This window comes from Nelusetta ayraudi, unplaced genomic scaffold (genome assembly GCF_046127955.1).
Source record: "Nelusetta ayraudi isolate G7.1 ecotype Tasmania unplaced genomic scaffold, CSIRO-AGI_Nayr_v1 ptg000018l, whole genome shotgun sequence".
NCBI classification, from domain to species: domain Eukaryota; kingdom Metazoa; phylum Chordata; class Actinopteri; order Tetraodontiformes; family Monacanthidae; genus Nelusetta; species Nelusetta ayraudi.
In genome coordinates, this window is record NW_027466068.1 from 4,266,498 (window position 1) to 4,285,106 (window position 18,609).

An 18,609-nucleotide genomic window follows, 5' to 3' on the forward strand; every position below is an offset into this window, starting at 1 on the left:
ATCTATACATTTGGCAGAATTAGACAAGGAAGTGGTTGGATGACCACGAGTGTCTTTTACAGCGCGCAAGAGAGTCTAATAAACCTTGTTGTGAAAAAAAATCAGCTCAGTAAAGCAGGAGGCCACGGGAGGGAGATTTCCAGCCATTTCGATAAGAGTTTCCGTTTGTCTTTGAAGCCGCGAAGGCGAAACCCTTCTCGGTCACATGATGCTGCAGCGGTTCCTCTGTAGCGCCCCCTGCAGCCGGATGGAGGTGTGGTTCTGCCGCATGCCCCGCGCCACGGCTATGCCCAGCAGCTCCTTGAAGAGCAGCACCACGTGCCAGTTGAACTTGGCCGAGCATTCCACGTAGCCGCACTTCCACGTCTTCTTGACCAGCACCGACACGGCCCGGCGGGGCATGAAGCGCTGCCGCTGCAGGTCCCTCTTGTTGCCCACCACCAGGATGGGCACCTCACTGCTGCTGCCTTCCCTGCAGGCACAGGTGGCAAAAGTGTTCACATTCTGCACTGAAGGAAAAGTGTAGATACTTTGGTAGAAAAAAATATTCTGGTAAAAGTAAGAAAGTACAGGTTCTAATAAAGTAAAAAAAAAAAGAAAAAGTTATTAATTTTTGGCATTTATGAAAACATACATTCATTGATAATTTTGCACAAATGAAAAAGTTGTGACAGAATAATCTGGACTGAATTGACCAGAGTAACCACAAAGCCGTGGTACTGTAGTCTGCCTCTGAAATATCATCCACTTTTAGTTGGACTGCTCCACTTCAAGCAGCAACAACAAAACACTGTTAAACACAACCGTAACAAGCATGTTTTGTTTGTACTAATATAAGGAGTGAAACGTATAGACACTTGTGTACAAATGCATGGAGTAAAAGTAAAAAGTTGTCAGAAAGAGAAATACTCAAGTAAAGTGCAGATACCTGAAAAATGTACTCAAGTAGTGACAGAGTATTTGTACTTTGCTACTTCCCGCCTCTCACCAGAGAGAGACTGAAGAGAGAAGTTGAGGCAGGCTTGTTGGTTGTTGGGGGAGGGGAGAGAGAAAAAGAACAAGCGTCTATTTCAGAAGGGATCGTTTTTTGTCGTCAGGGTTGCTTGAGCGAGTGCAAGATGCCCGCATGCAGCTCTTTTTTCTCCGAGGTGTGTGTGTGTGTGTGTGTGTGTGGGTGGGTGGACTGGAGGATTACAGCTCAAAGGCTCGAGGGGCCTCCCACCTCACACTGCAGTGACTGTTTTACAGCATTATTATAAGTGTAAAACCGAGGCGAGGAGGAGAAGGGAAGGAGGAGAGCGCCAAGATGTGCGCTTGTGGTACTTGGGCTGTAATGAGACCGAAATCCAGGAGGACGTCATCACCTTCCAATGTCACTGTGATTGGTGCAGGTTTGCAAATCCGGCCTGATGTTGTATTTAATACAAATAGACTCACAATGAGACTCACAATCAACTTATATCAATCGCCTTTTTTTTGTTTGCACAGCGCTAAATCACAACCAAAGGCGTCTTAAAGCGCTTTGAACAACCTACTGGTCGCCCAGAGCTAGCGAGGTGCGACAGTGGCCAGGAAAAACAATGAGACTCGCAAGACAGCAGCAGTGGACGAAAGGAGATCTGGGGGCGGCCATAATAAGCGAGGAGATTCATTTCTTTTGATTTGAATTCCCGCTCCGCCCCGATCCACTGCGGCGACGGCGATCAGACGAGACGCGTTTCCCCCGTTTTATTAAACTTTACTGCACTACTTAAACTGCACTGAGTTCACTGTCAGCGGAGACATAATTTCCTGGAGCCGTCGAGTTAATAAATGATCTCTCCCGCACCCTCTCCCACTGAATGAAGCTCTCTTTTAGCGTTACATCACCCTCTGACAAGGACTCGCACGCTAATGCTCATTAGCCTGACAGCGCAGGCAGACGACTCAGCGCATATAATGCACGGTGCGGTTTTTTAGTGTATGTTTGTGTGCGAGTGCGAGGTTTTTTTTTTGTTGTTGTTGTTGTTTTGTGGTGGAGTTCGTAATCAGAGCAATGTTTCTGCGCTCACACATAACAGCCTTAAAAATATCTCCCCGCACCGCCCGCTGGAGAGACGGAGAGTTGCTGCCGAACCATATTGTGTGCAAACTTCTGTTTATTCTGGTGGGTTGGCAGAACCACGTCGAGCATTAGAGGAGCTGAGGAAGATCACACAATGTATGTTTGTAAGGGCTTTTCAAACAGATTAGTCCCAATCTGAGTGGTCTGTTCTGAAGCAGGAAGGCCTCGTGGTCCAACACGGTCCAACAAAACAAAGCAGCCTCCCTCTGCCACCGCAGCCACCATGACTTGACGCCTGTCAGTTGGTGAACAGGGTCCGTCTCTTTACATCCATTAGATTGTTTCCTTGTGATTAGAGATTTCGCCCCACGTTTTTCCATCTTTAGTGCGTTCACGCTTCCTCCTTCTGCTGCTGATGATAATGTTGTTTTTTTTTCATTTTGTTTTTCCCCCCGGTCATGGGTCATAAACAGCCGTGGTAGTGACATTTGTAACCGCAGGGAGGTTAAGACGATCTGCACAGCGGCCATTCGATTGAGCAGAGTGGGACAAACGAGGTCAGTCCTTGCACCTTTAACTATGTAAATATATGCAGGTCTGCCAGCAGCAGGACTGCCGGGGCAGCTGATTTTCAACTGCCTCTTCGTTTTTCTCTCCTCCTCCATGAATGTTTTTGCTTCTCCTGCAATGTTTGTAACTCAGAAGGGGTTTCAAACATTAGAGGATATATCTATATATAGCTAATTCTATATATATCATATATATACATGTTATATATATAATTCAACATATATCATACATATATACATATACAGTATATCATATATAGATTATATATATACATGTATACATATAACAGCACATCAAACCTGAAGTTTTCTGTATATACATATATATATATAAAGTATATATATATACACATATGACAAATCTTCTCAGCCGAGTCAAACAGCTTATTCTGCTGTTGCTATTGACTCTTTTTTTTTGAGCTTCTGGTACCCCCAGGTGCTGCCAATCGAGTGCCTGAACATATGGAGGAACTTCATGTTCACTGATGAGTCCAGATTCTGCCTACAGTAGTTGGATCGTAGGGTCAAAGTGTGGAGGAGACGTGGAGAACGCAATGCTGACTGCTGCACCGACAGAGCAACATCTTTTGTCGTAGGCAGTGTGATGGTGTGGGGTGGCATCTCCCTCACTGGAAAAACAAAGCTTGTCATCAATGGAGGTAATCTCAATGCAGAGAGATATCGAGATGAGATTCTGCAACCAGTGGCAATCCAATACCTCCACAGTCTGGGACCAAACTCCATCTTCCAATGACAATGCTCGCCCCCACTGAGCGAGGTTTATCAGAGGCTACCTCCAAAATTTGGGAGTGGTGAGGATGGAACGGCCTGCCAGCAGTCCTGACCTCAACCCCATTGAATACTTGTGGGATCAGCTTGGGCGTGCTGTTCGTGCCAGAGGGTACCGACACAACCACGTTGGCTGGTTGAAGAAGGGGATGCCATCCCACAGCAGTGTGTGGCCAGGCTGGTGACCAGCATTAGGAGGAGAAGCCAGGCTGTTGTGGCTCGTCCACAAGCTACTGAGGCTCCTGTTTGTTAAATGAATTAAATTGCCAATATGTTTGATTTCTTCAAATTTCAATCATTCAATCTGCCAATCAAGTGTCAATGGCAGAATAAGCTGTTTGACTCGGCAGAGAAGATTTGTATATAAATATACTGTATATATATATATATGTATATATATATATATATATATATATATATATATATGTATATATATATATATATATATACATTTATATATATATGTATATATATATATATATATATACATATATACATATATATATATGTGTGTCTGCCACACACACACACACACACACACACACACACACACACACACACACACACACACATATATTAAAAAGCACAAAAATCCAATAAATAATCACAGAATCAGGCTTTCGTGCCGCTGTGCCCGAATCAAATGTCATTACCAGACCGTGGAGGAGCTGGAGGGAGGGAGGAGGTGGATTAAACAGTGTCGCGGCAGGACGACGATCCGTCACTGTCACCCTGTCACAAATGTGTAATTGTGCGTCTTTGTCGCCGGCAGAAACTGCGAGATTGCACGCCGTCAGCAGGACGTGTTGACAAGGCGATGTCATCAGAGATTAGGGAGCGGGCGCTAACGCGGTTGCGTACCTGTGCTCTACGATCTGCTGTCGGATCATCTTGACGTATTCAAAGCTCTCCACGCAGCAGATGTCGTACACCAGGATGTAGGCGTTGGCGTTGCGGACACCTCTGCAGCGCAGGTCCAGCCACTCCTTTGGAGGTCAGGAGGAGAAGGGAAGTGCATTAGTGTACCGACAGGACAGACAGGGCTTCACATTTCAAGTCTGACAGTCTGTAAAAGGATGCTTTGGTCGTAGGACCAGTGTGCGAAATACAGGGTGGACATATTATGTCACTAATGGTCACTACAATATCTTTAAGATCATCTTGTCTAATATTCAAATGTTAAAGACATTATTCGCAAAAGGTTTTACGCCTCACAGAAGAATGAATAAAAGATGATGTTACTCTCTCTGTCTACAAAATATTGCATCCATGAAATACGGTAAGGTTATCATTGGCCTCCTGCACTTTAAGGAAACTTAGAGTAGTATTGAGTAAACACCCCTCTACCCCCCTTGAATGTTGATGGGTATTTCGCACACTGTGAAGGACCAATCAGAGATCTTTGAGGAAAAAAGACAAGGAGGATGTCTTGAACACTCAGGGTCTCCGCTGGCATGGAAGAAATATGATTTGCGAGACGTGAAATGTTCATTTAATCTGATTCCAAAATCCCTCATGTGCATCAAAAACAAGTCAATGAGAAGGAAATTTACAGTTTTGCGTGAAATGTAAACTTTCACACACTCGTCCACACAGTATCAGTGAGTACCAGTACAGTGCAGTGATTTCCTCAGTATATTTGTCTATAATCAGATAATTACAATCACAGCTTTTTTGGGTTTTTTTTTTTCATTTACAGCTGACTGGCAAAGTGTCTTTGAGGAAAAACTGCTGCCTAAAAAGGTTCATATTAGTAAATCACTTTGAGCGAGAGCTTTGATTTAAGCAGCTCGGTGCGCTGAATTTTCCATGACATTGCAAAACGCCAGCTGTGCCCTTCAGTGCCCTTCGGTGCTGCATTAAGCGCTACATATATTAGCTGGGAGCGGCCTGACGAGCAGCTTGGGGAAAATTATTGTGAAGCACTTTGAAGCAACAGTTTGCGTCTCCCCATCTGCATTTCACCTCCTTGCATGTGTGTAAAGTCAGTTAAATAATTGAGCCCCATAGCAGAGACGGCTATATATATATAGCAGTCACGGCCCAGAACAAACTCATACGAGACGGCGACTGCTCAGCGGCACTGCGGCATCCAGGGGCACTGTTAGCAGCCCGTCTGCAGTTTGGAGGACCTCGATGCACCAGATGCAACGTTTCACATATGCACATTACATATTTAAAGGTCCAGTGTGTAACAGCAACATCATGCGGTTACATTTCAGATTGCAGCATTCACTCTCCCTCCCCCCTCCTGAGTTTGCCAGTGAGCTACGGTGGCCTGCGCATCCAAACCTGGATACCTACACCTTCTTCTTCATTGGTTACTTGAAGGCGGCAGCCTAAAGCCTAAAATGAAGACACCCTAGTCATGAAACGCGCTGTCAGGCAGCCAAATTGTTCATTGCGTCCGGGTTTGGGAATGGAAGTGAAAGGTGACCAGACAAACACACAGAACTCTTCTCTAGCAGCGGAGCCACCCGGTGGATCACACACCGAAAAAAAAAAAAAAAAAAAAAACAGTCGGACATCGTTGTTTTTGCCATACTGTCACCCCATTTGGTCCTTGCTGATTGGCCCAGTAATGCTCCAACCGGCAGAAAACAAAACAAAATATTTCCCGGACTGACAACCAGTGAGATTTCAGCCTGGAAATCCAGTCAGTCTGAGCAACGGTTGATGGTCGGATGCAGCAGCCACGGTTCTATTTCTGGACGTCTCATAGTGGCTTTATGACCATTCAATACCCATATTTTTTTTTTCCGCTTCAGGACAAACAGGCTGGGTTGTGAGCGGGACCACATCTGTGTTGTTGGATGGCAGACTCGCTCCCAGTCAGGCCGCAGTATGTCAGGTTGAATGGCATATCGTCTGACAATGGCCCTCAGTGACTGTTCACTTCACTGCCAGACACAATTTAACTATGAAGCCTCTCCATTGGTTGGGCTTATTTGTTTTTTTGTTGTTCAGCGTTTTTGTTGTTGTTGTTGTTGTTGTTGTTGTTTCTTCTATCCCGATCATGCGAGAAATAGTTCTGGCCACCAGTGATGTCATATTTAGTCCACCCTACATGAATACACCTCATATTACCCTCAATATGACACTACAGCTCGAGAATCCATACAGAAACCCATCACATCACCATCATATAGATGACCTAGTCGAGCAACACTTAGTTTCCGGAGCATTTAAATTACAATGAAGACTTAAATAACTAAGGCCACTGATACTGCCAAGAAGTATAAAATTTGATTTGATTTTAAAATATTCCTCAACAAAATTTTAAGTCCACCAACAGTAATCTGTGAGCTTCAACTCTTGTCCACACTGGTCCAATAGACTGCACAGTGTCACCCATTTGTGTGAGAGACCGACAAGACGGTAACAAAACAAACTATCAAACTATTAGATTATCAAATAATAAAATTTGTTGGTGCAGCTGCTACGCCAATGCGTCACATTACTTACATTATGAATCGCAGGTGATTCGGCAACTAAATCTTTATCTTCTCCTTCAGCCGTCCTCCAATCACAGGACGCGTACGTGTGAAGTTCAGCGTAAAGCCAACTGGCTAGCCTCTGCATCGCATATTTGAGATCTGATTGGCTATTGCGACTGACGGTGGTCCGCCGTTCACTTAAAGCGGACAATAGCCTGCTATGTGGATTCTGACGACCTCAGGAAGATTTCATAGAACCTGACAACACAAGCTAGCTGAAATATGATTGGATAAAAACTCTACCGAAATACACCGCAATGGAAACCGCGCAACCAAGTGCTAGTATGACATGAAGAATATGTACAGAGAATAACTTCATTATCATATTTACAGGAAAATGTACTTTCTCCCAGTATGTTCAGGCCAGAAGAGGAGGCCTAGCTGACCCTGACGGCCCAACACTGGCACATGTGCACACGTGCACTGGGACAAATCGCTGCTCGAGTGGCAAAAAAAAACCCACTGATCAATCCTCTTAGACACCAACCAACCAGCCAACCCACCACCGCCGGCAAAGCTCGGAATAGATTTGTAAGCGTTTAATCAGATAAAAAAAAAAGGAGAGGAAAACAGAAAGGAAAACTTTACAAGGTGGGGAGGGGAGATGAAACAAGCAACGGTAGTGGCGCCTTGAGGCAAAGTGGAGAAGATGAAGGAAGGCGGCGTGGATGAAGGGATGAGTAGACTCGGTGTCAACACAACCTGTGGGCTACACACACACACACACACACACACACAACGCTAATGAAAGGGCCCCAGACTTAAAATCACCAGAGCCGGGCTCAAAAATTGAATATGCCGCTCACTTTAATTCTGTTTGGTACCATTTAGCAGCTGAACAGGTAGCGCGAGAACCAATAACATCAAAGCCTTTTTTTGTGGGGGGGGGGGTTTCTTTTTCCCCCTGCAGCCGGCAGAGAGATATGGAAGCGACATCTAGTGGCCCATTCATTTCATTAGGAAGACGGCCCTCTCAAACATTTTGGAGACTTGCCTAATTGCTTTTCTTTTCTTTTTTTTTTTTTTTTTTTTTAGTTACGTTTTCAGATGACAAGAGGATGAAAGTATCGACAGCAACACCTGCAACCAGTTAGCTTTGGTTTGAAAAACACAATTCGTAAATATATAGTTTTATCGTTTCTTACTCAATAACACTATTTTTTTATTTTTTTTTTTTAATTGATATCATTTTCATTCTCTTTGCACGATAACATTGCTGTAGTGATGCACATTTCCCCAATGAGGGATTAATAAATGCGTTCTATTCTATTCTAAATGACAAATTTGTCAACTACGAGGTGAATGAGCCAAAGTTTTGGTCCAGTGCTGGATTATTTCTTGACCCGGTGCAACAGGACGTCTCAGTGTGAAGTTGCCAGGCAACAATGCAGAGAGTCGGGGAAGTAACGCATCCAGTGATGAGCTTGGCAAGTAGACAACACAAACATACTGTCTGAAATGTACATCTTTCAGCTCCATTCGAAAAGATCTGAGCATTTTGTGTTTATCTCCTACTTACTGTACTCCCTCGTATTAGCATTTACTTTATTTATGAATATGCTGTTGTGGATATGACCATCTTTCATGTCTCTTCTTGTTTGATTTTCAAAGCTATCCTGCATGTGTGTGTGTGTGTGTGTGTGTGTGTGTGTGTGTGTGGCTTCTGGCTTTGTGTCCTTTGACTGATGCACCTGCACCTCAGGCACATGGTGATGTGTTTGCTCTCTCTCTCTCTCTCTCTCTCTCTCTCTCTCTCTCTCTCTCTCTCACACACACACACACACACACACACACACACACACACACAGACTGCTTTGAAAAATCCAATATCATAGTGCTGCTTATCAGACCTCTTTTCATTTCCATGCCCCCACCCCCCTGCCCCGCTCTTTCGACCCCCGTTAGCGTGAAGCTAATATCGCCCTTGTTTGCGGCGGCGTCTGCAAATGACGGCTGAGTGGTTAAGGCAATGTTTCCTGCACAGTGTTTATCGAGGCGCCTCCCCCTGCCTCCTTAACGCCTGGTGCAACTGGAGATTTCAGCGCGAGAAACCCAATTACTGCTGCTGTTGGGGGAGGGTTGAAAAAATATGCTTCTCTCAAATCAGCATATTTCCAGGAAATCTCCATGATAGGAGCGGCTAATAATGGGTGACAGGGGAGGCGATGGGGAGTGAGGCGGTGATTAGTGCGAGCGTCTGGTGATGATGATGATGATGATGATGATGACGATGATGATGATGAAAGCAACACATGCGTGTCAGCGAGGAGCAGCGTTCCTCTGCTCAGCTCCGGAGAGGTTGTCTGTGTGCGTGCGTGTGTGTGTGTGTGTGTGTGTGTGTGTGTGTGTGTGTGTGTGTGTGTGTCAAGGTGAGTGTCGGGGAAGTGAGGTTGCGGCCTCGTGTTGTGAAAACCTGTGTACGCATTCCTGTTTTATTTAATCTGTTTTTTCAATTTTGAATAAAATCTCCGAAGGGGGGAAGGAAGCCTTCCTGACCCCTGATTTCTCTCTGCCAGCCTCCGTGTCGAAGAATTTCAATTCCAAGGCATTCAAACACAAATTGCTCCCCCTGTTTTCAGCTAATTCCCTCTTTCTCCAGTCTTACCAGAAGATAACCCCCCCCCCCCCGGCCCGACGGTGGCGTTGGCTTCAGCTTCAGCAGGACATCCATGGAGGAGCTAAAAATAGAAGCGTTCTCATATTTCAAATCTCTTTGTCCTCCACGTCCTGTATTTTTTTTTTATTATTATTATTTTTCGCAGAGGAGGGCCAAGATAGCGCCCCAAAAAAAAAAACACTTCCCAAAAGCCAAACTAGAAGCCGACTGGAAGGATCCGGTTAGCGCGAGCTAACGGTCGACCCGTTGGAATCAAACACTGGAAGGAGACGCATGTGTGGGTATGTTTGTGTGCGCTTGCAGCGAGAGTGAGAGCGTAGTGAGCTCGTAGTGGTGGTGGTGGGGGGGGGGGGGAGGGGTGATTGAAGGGAGTGGGGGTGCGATGTGAAGTGTGACACCACAGTCTGAATCCCACGCGGTCCGTCCTATCAACAAAAAGAGCAGCTCGAGCGCTTGCTGGTTGGGATTCAGCCGCCGAGTCTCCTGATACGAGCGGGGAGCGCCGGCGTGAGCCGGGCGCCGCCTGCCGGATCAATGCCCCAGAGAGGAGGGGGGGCTGCTGCGACCTGCCGGCTGGCAATTAGCGATATGTCACACATGGGGCTATGCAGTCTTATTTAGGATTAAAATCTATCACCAGCACTACCACCACCCCTGTGGAGCAGAACTCCATTTATTAAATGGTGGCCAACAACCTGGCAACTCTCATTATCTCTCCGGGCTTTAAATTCAGAGCGAGGTGATGATTTCGCTCCCTTCTTTGAATCCTTTGACTTAATCCAATAAGGATTAGAAACCACTGGGGGGTGGATGGAGAGGTGGAGAGGAAATGAGCGTAGAAAAGCGCCGTTCTGGACCAACTGGACTCGGCAGTGGAAGGAAGAACGAGGAAGTGACTGTTTGTGGACGCCCGTGTTGCAGTAGCATCACTGCCAGAACGTTTCCTCTTCTGCTTTTGCACCAACATGAAGCGTGAAGTCAAGGCAGTGAAGAAATCTTATGGGCTGCATCCAATCAGCTTGAAGGAGCCCTCGTGGGGCCTCTTGTATTGACAATTTAATTGATAATTGAATGAATTATTGCATTGAATTAAATCTCACGGCTTTGTGAAACAATGCCTCTGGCACTCGGTGGGCATGTTAAACCCAGTTAGCATAGCTTAGCATCGAATTTGGAAAAGATCTAGTTAACAAAAAATAAATAAATCGTCGGAAAAACATTTACAAAAATAGCCCCTTGTGATTGAGTAAGGAGGCTCCGCGCAGGTCCCAGCTACAGCAGACATCCTGTTTTAGCTATCATGCTAAGCTAACTGACGTGCCTGCTGACCTACTTGTCTCACACGCAGACACAAGTAGGCAGCGTCAGTGTTGCGCACCAAGAGGGTGATAATTATTCTACCAAGTCCAAGCTGACATAATGATTTATAACAGTCGACCTCTTTTGGATTTGAGTCGCTAAAACCTTCAACTCGCGTCAACCCCGGAAGGATTTGCCCACGCGTGGGTCATATTTCACACGTGTTTACGAGGCCCCGCCTCCCCCCAAAGATTTTTACGTCAAGTGGTGCCACAGGGAGGCAAAAAAAAAATCTCTCTGGCTTGCAAGATCAGCAATGCGCTTCCTGCGTGGGCGGAAGTCACGGAGACACGTGATAAGGAGAACAAGAGGGGAGGAACTGAACAGCGAACAGACTGTACAGTAAAAAAAGAAAAAGAAAAAAGACTCCACGGCCATTTGACAGGCTGCAACAGATGCTCTCGTCCGAGCACCGACAATATATACAGCAAACCTGGAGCAAACGAGTCATTAAAACCCAACACAAGCCCACAGCTTTGGAGGAAGCTGGACTACGTGGTGAGGAGGAGGAGTGGGTTGTGTGTGTGTGTGTGTGGGGGGGGGGGGGGGGGGGGGGGGGGCGCACTGAGAAAGGGCCACGCTGCCGGCCGCATCAGCACGGAGGCGTCCACTGACTCACTCCGCCGTGTTCGTGGCAGATTCCAGAGGACGCCGTTACGAAACCTCCAGTCGCTGAGTCGTCCTTCCGCACTGTTCATTAAACTTTCCCCCACAACCTTCATAATTGACTGCAGCTCATTCAAAGCCTCTCCTGCGCCCGGCCGACTTTTTACTATTTTTTTTTTTCCAGAGCTCCCTCTCCTTCTCCTCCTCCTCCGGGAGAGAGAGAGAGAGACAGAGAGAGGGAGAGAGAGAGAGACGCTTTAATTCAATCTCCAAAAGGAACTGCAAGTAAATTTCAATCGAGCTTCTTTGTGCTGGTGGCTCATTGTGTCGGCTGACCCTGACCGAGCCCCAGCGCCCCTCCTCTGGCCTGGAGCGGGAGGGAGGGATGGAGGGAGGCGGGGAGGGGAGGGGAGACAGGGGGAGAGGGGGTTATGGTCAAAAATAGCCTGCTGCTCTCCAGGACGTTAACCTTGCATGGCAGCTGCTGCCTCGCTGCAGATTTCAACTCTCTGAAACATCCCTCCAACCTCCAGTCGCTCTCTCTCTCCCTTTCTGTCCGGTCCACTACCTGGACTCCACCGCCAGCCAGCCGGCTTCCTATTGGCTGAGACGACATCCAGGGGTCCAGGGGTTGCGACTGTCCATAAAAGCCCCAGCAGAAAAAACAAGAGGAACGGAGGAAACGACTATGAACCTTGCTGAAACTAAACGGCTTTGGCTCAACAGCTGGGTTTCAGTCATGAGGTTATGATGACCTGCTGAGGAGGTGGTGCACACTCAGATGAATGGAGGGCAGGAAGTAGGAATGGAGAATGAGTCCATGGAGGAAAGTGTTGAGGAGCAGTAGCACACTTGGCTGTTCCCGACAATAGACGAAGGGTTGAAATCCACTTCTTACAGTGTTGTTCTGTGAGCTTTTTACTAGGGAAGTCCCATAATATTGGCTGATAAAGGCAATAAAAATGAATATGGGAAAATATCGGTATCGGGGAAAAATACTATAAAAATATGACTTTCTTAAAAATTTCTCCCGGATTTAGTATGCCAAAGAATGAATTCCTTGAATTTCCTGGTATGACTAAATAGTAAATAATAATACTTTACTTTACTCGTCTCTACTACGCTTGATGATGTCATCAAACCGCATTAAAACATAACAGCAAGCGACGCGTATGTTTCAGCATGTGCAGCCACCACTGACTGTTTGTTAGCAGTGAGTGGTGGCTGCCTGCTAACAAAATAGCTTGTTCATAACTGACGACATCATGCGGGACATCCAGCGGGACATCACAATACAAATTAGCCATAATGTGTTCATTCCACAACCACATATATCGGTATCGGTTGATATTGGTTGCTATTGGTTGATATCGATATCGTATATCGGTAAAAAAAAAAAAAAAAAAAAAGTCAATATCGGACATCACTACTTTTTGCCCTTCTCACCTTTGAGAACAACAACCTTTGAAAAAACGTTTTCTTTTTTCTTGGATAGTGCGACAGGTGCAACTGTATATGGCGGAAAACACAGGCGTTTTTCTACACGACCATGAAAGAACCACAGTGAAGTCTCGTCCTGTAGGACCTGCGTTTGTTTCACTCCCAGCCAGGGGCGATGCTAGCAGGCTGCCACGGGGCAGTAATGCAGGACCAGTCTAGAGCCTCCCATCAGTACAAAGCCTGGGGGTGCAATGACCAGGCTGGACGGAGGGTTGGTCCGATAAGGTTTATGACATCGGTGGGTTTTCTATGACAGCGCTGTGCTTCCAAACATCTCCCTCTTAACAAAACAAAACGTTTCTCTCTTTGTCAGACGGGGACGTGAGACAACATCAATTAGAACGACGCTCCATCACAAGGTCAGGAGAACGTTGGTTTGGTTCACAGAAGCAGAAAACCACCACGTCCAGTTCAGAGAGAGCGGAGACTCGCGACGAGACCAGCAGCCTCTCAGATTAGCTCCTTAATGAGCGGATGAGAATTAATCTGCTGGAGCTGCAGCGGCACTCGGCTAATAGTTTTCAACTGCCGAACAAAGTGTCGGGCCAATCTGTGACCCCCACCACCACCGCTCCTCCAACCCCTCCTCTGCTGCTCTCGGCTCCCCCCAGCGCAGGGCAGGGAATGTTAACACAACTCAGTATCACAAGTGGTGCTTAACGGCACACACGTGTTCTCAAATACATGAACATGAGGCTCCGTGTCTAATCCCTGCACGCCGCTCCCCTCCCCCGACCTCCTGCCACCCCCCACCCCCCCGACGGGAGTCAAAGACCACTTTAGCAGGAGAGACAGCGGAAACTCAATCAGCCAGCGCGGGGAGCCTCTGCTAGCGGACGGGAAGTGATGAAGCGGCCCTGCAAGACAACACTTCGACGCTTCCCGGCCAAAGCTGTTATCTGTTGAGGAGCTCGGCCTGTAATCCAGCGGCAGCACCGCGGCAGCATGACGGATCGGGCCTCGCGCCTGGCTGGCGTTTTCCCATCGGGCAGGGGTGGGAAAGTGGGGGAGGGGGGAGGGGTTCTTTGAGAGGTCTTTATGTTCCATCTCTCCTATTTTATTTCTTTTCACCCTCCTCCAGGGCCTGATCTCATTTCCTCCAGTGGCACCTCGGCCGGCGTCAACAAGAACAACGGTTACCAAGGGGAGGTGAAGGCAAGGGGGGGATGGGGGGGGCGGGATTGGAGGCGGGGGGAGGGGGAGGGGCAGAGGGCAGGGGAGCGTTCAACAGTGCACAGCCTCAGCAGTCAGGTGTGGTGACCTTGGAGGTTTCCATCTTGGAGAGGCTCCTCTCTCGCCACACTTTCGCTCGCAGCTAATTCCGTGTTTACATTAGCGTGTCCCTCAATCCACCTCAGCACCGTTTCCACCTCTGCGCGCCCATGAACGTTAAAGCCCTCTGCACATAGAACAGAAATTCCTCTCCTTGCGTTGGAACTGCAAAGGAACTGGTTAAAAAATAATAATAATAATAATAATAATAATACAGCTTCAGCTCACTTTGTTCCACCAATTAAGGCTTGTTTTGTTTTTTTGCTACTTTGCGTTAAGTTTCTTCCACTGTTGCAACCTTTGACATCCTCTCATTAATAAAGAGTTTGGTAATTAATATAGAGCATCGCATTAAAATCTGGCTACCAGTGAACTTGCAGATTCCTCCTCTGCTCACTGTTTGTCTGTTCTTTCATATATCATATATATATATATATATATATATATATATATATATATATATATATATATATATATATATATATATACATATTTATATATATATACATATATACATATATATATATATATATTATATTAAGTCCACTGTTACTTTACAGTGGACTTAACACACATAGGTGTCTCCACGCAGGGCAAGCTAGAGACCCCCCCCACACACACACACACACACACACACACACACACACACACTTGAAGAGGTTGGTGGCGGAAGGAGCGAGGCAGAAATCTGATTTGCACGCCAGGAACGCGCACCTCTGTTGGGGCTTTAGGAGGAGGAGACGTGGCGCCTCCTTCACCATCGACTCCCGCCGTCCGCCGCCGTCTCCGGCTAATGAGCTGCAGCGTGCCGCCGTACCACCCGTGGCCGCCAATAGACGGCCGGTCTGTTCTATTTTTACACCGGGAGTAAGAAAAAAAAAAAAGAAGAGGAAAAAAAAGCAGGTGCCGTGGCGATGCCTGCAGCATTAACACCGAGCGTGTTGTTCTTCTTCGCTGTGTATTTAAAGAGGAAGTCGCCTCAGTCACAACTCCCTGGCCGTGCTTAACAGTCAGGAAGTCACTTGTTTGTGTGTGTGTGTGTGTGTGTGTGTGTGTGTGTGTGTGTGTGTGTGTTTTACACAATGGTGCTTTTAGAAATACAAACAAAGACCCGTACGCACGCAAAAAGAGCATTAGACAGCGAGAGTTTACACAGTCAAAGTGTAGCTCTGATGTTTTAAAAATCAGTTGGGTCTCCATGGCAACTACTATACCAGGAACATCTGATAGTGAAGGGAGAATAAATGAAATTGTTTCCCCCACACCTTTCAGTTCTGGTCACGATGGCAATAAATAAATAAATAAACAAAGAGACAAGAGCGCTTAAGCGTGTAATTATCATTAAATGGTTGATTTGGGTTTTAAACGCTTGTATTTGCTCAACCTGTGGGTTCGGACCCCTCGTCCTCACGGTGGTGATTCTACCAACATTGTACCTGACTGGAGCTGGACGGGAAGGAGGAGATTGGCGGGACGTCCAGGATCTTCAGCTCGTACATGTTGCCGTTGAGTATGACGGAGGGCCGGTGCACGTATCGGCTCCGGGTCGGCGTGTACACCTCGGAGAAGTCGTTGTAGACGAACTGCCGGATCACAGAAGTTTTCCCCACGCCGGGAGCACCGATGACTGCGATACTCAGCGTCTCCACCATTCCGGGAGCCCGGGTTCAGCACCATGGACAGCGGCTGCTGCTGCGGCGGCGGCGGCGGCGGCGGAGACCAGGAGGAGGACGCAGATGTGACACAGCTGTCCGCCGCTCCTCTGATGGAATCCAACCTCACCACCGCTCTCCTCTTGTTGTGCCCACGGCAGCCTCCGGATAAATAAATAAATAAATAAATAAATAAATAAATAAATAAAACAATGTATTAATATAAATAATACATGCAAAACAAATCACCCCAAAATTGTGCTTCGGCTGAGCGCAATTCAACGAATCGGCAGCGGTGAACGGATCCTCCTCCTTTTAAACTTTATCTCCAAGGCTCCAAGGGGAGGGATGAGGGGGTTGGTGGTGGTGGTGGTGGTGGTGGTGATGCTGGGGGTGTGGGGGGACGCGGCCATGCAGCGTCGGAAGGCTCGTCAGAAGCGGCGCTCAGACATGATGACCGCGCGGGCGGAGCGCCCTCCGCCGCCTCTGCATCACCACCGCGGCGGGAGAAGAAGAAGAAGAACAACAAGAGGAGGAGGATGAAGAAGAAGAAGGAGAAGAGGAAGAAGAAGCTCCTCGGGGTCGAGGGAGGAACATCCCCGGGCGGCGGGCTGGTGGCCCGAGCTGGAACTGAAGCGTCAAAGTCCGTCTTTCATGGCGTCCGCGCGTTGACATAATCTCCAGTCAGAGGAGTCTGACCTTGTCCAGGCGCTCAGGAGCCCGCGGTGTCTTCATTGATTTCCGCGCCCCTCGTCTCCTCCACCGCAGCGGCAGCAGCAGCAGCAGGGCTCCTCCATCACACGAAGGACGGGCGCACGGCAGTCAACCTCGTAAATAAGCCTCCCACGTGGTCTGGAAGTGCACGCGACCCCATAATCGTTGCTCTTTTTTTTTGGGTTCGTCGGAGAGAGAGAGAGAGCGAGAGAGCGAGAGAGAGAGAGCGAGAGAGAAAGCTACAGCCACACGGTGGCGGCCCGAGGACGCGACGTGCTCAACCCGCGGACACGCTTCCTGTGTGAAGGCATGTGTGCCAGCTGTTAACGAGCCTCTCCGATCCCCCCTCTCTCTCTCTCTCTCTCTCTCTCTCTCTCTCTCTCTCTCTCTCTCTCTCTCTCTCTCTCTCTCTCTCTCTCTCTCGCGACTTCCCACCCTCCTCTCTCTCTCTCTCTCTCTCATCACTCGCAAAACCCACCCCTCCCTCACCCTCCCTCTAATAGGATTATGTCGTGCGCAAAAGCGTGCGACCCCACCACGTTCCTATGTATCGCTAAAAGAGCAGGTCACACACACACACACACACACACACACACACACACACACACACACACACACACACACACACACACACACCTCAGTGTGGTGGAACAGGGTCACCGCAACCCGGGGGGTTCGGTGGGCCGGTGACTGGTGCAGATGGTGCATGATGGAGAGGGTCCGAGCGCCGGGGCGGGCGGGGCCGCTGTGTCCCATCAAAAACAGCCACAAATCAGAGGCAGGTCGGTCTGAAGCGCAGACACGGTGGTGTATACAGCACCACGGTTGACCGCAACAACTGATGGGATTTTAACGCTCCTCGCATCCAGGTTTTGCTCGAATCGAGTGGCGGCCTGGAGCAGTTAGTGTGTCAAAGAGAATGTCTGCAGATCTCCAGGTAAAAACAAATCCATAAATAAATGAACCCTCTGTTTATAGCCTCCTGTTTAAAAGAAGACCAAAATGAGGAAGCCATTCTCAACTACAGCGGTCACTGGCTGGAAGTTTTTTTTTTTTACCAACCAGGAAGAGGTGCACTTTCTGACGTCACAAAAGGCAGATTTCAGAAACTGAGTTCGCACACTCCCACTTTATGAAACGTGCAGCAAGAAGGTGCTTCTCGATAACAGCTGCTTTATCCATCCAGGCTTCCTTATAGACGAAGGTTTTTTATTTAATGTGTAATAAGCAGTTTATACATTCAACGGAATTGCGTTGGCAAAAACTGGTTGAAGTGTCTGTTTAATGTAAATGTCAAGTGTTTGACTCGCGTCTAACATTTTCCCGAAACCTGTTTCTGAAAACCTTAGAGAGCATTTGCTCAATAAACGTTCTTTAAGGTTTTCAGAATCAAATGTCGGTTAAAAGCAACATTAAGTACATTATCACTTAAATGTGATTAGAAGGGTGCAGCTGGGGAAATGCGCTTGAAAGCAGGCGTGAAACAGAATTACCGCGAGCGAAGTTCAGGATGTCCGAGCTGCAGGAATGTCGTTGGACCAGGGATGCAGATGGATGACGTCAATGAAGCTGTTCTTGGGGAAAATCAATTATGAATGTCACTAAATTGAATTGGACCTTCTTTTTTTTTTTTAAATCACCCGCCCTAACTCTGCTCAAACTGTGGCAAACACAATCACTGTGTTGGCTGACGTTGTAATCCAATAAACCATCCCTTCCATCGGCGCTCAGCCCCCCTCATCAAAATGCAGTGCAGCGGCGCCCCCTGTCGGTATGAATTAATCACCTGGGATTAGACTTTGCGGGCAATTAATAGACGATGCTTGTTAAACATTGCTGCGCTTCTTTCCTGGTCAGTAAGTCTTTGTCTTCCCAATGAAGTGATGCGGTTCACCGCCCCCCCCACCCCCCCACCCCCCACTGAACCCTCCATCAGTCAGACTTTAAAGACAGTGGGTCACAGCTTCACAGCAGAGGTGAAGACAAAGAC

The 18,609-nt window shown here is 47.5% G+C and overlaps 1 protein-coding gene across 1 annotated transcript; it reads right to left on the reverse strand.

Annotated features, from left to right (window-relative positions):
* On the reverse strand, positions 1-16,685 carry rasl10a (RAS-like, family 10, member A). The gene is made up of 4 exons (XM_076025440.1): positions 16,155-16,685; positions 15,690-16,067; positions 4,264-4,388; positions 1-472 (listed from the first exon to the last, which is right to left on the reverse strand). The coding sequence occupies exons 2-4, from the start codon at positions 15,903-15,905 to the stop codon at positions 202-204; spliced, it is 612 nt and encodes a 203-aa protein (XP_075881555.1). The 5' UTR covers positions 15,906-16,067; positions 16,155-16,685; the 3' UTR covers positions 1-201.
* Positions 16,686-18,609: the final 1,924 nt, after the last annotated feature.

What these genes read in the sequence shown, in the direction of transcription:
- rasl10a (XM_076025440.1), bottom strand. Translation starts at nt 15,905, where the DNA reads ATGGTGGAGACGCTGAGTATCGCAGTCATCGGTGCTCCCGGCGTGGGG. An exon ending in TCCCGTCCAGCTCCAGTCAG is followed by an intron (nt 4,389 to 15,689) that starts GTACAATGTTGG and finishes TGACCTCCAAAG; the next exon opens with GAGTGGCTGGACCTGCGCTG. An exon ending in CAGCAGATCGTAGAGCACAG is followed by an intron (nt 473 to 4,263) that starts GTACGCAACCGC and finishes CTGTGCCTGCAG; the next exon opens with GGAAGGCAGCAGCAGTGAGG.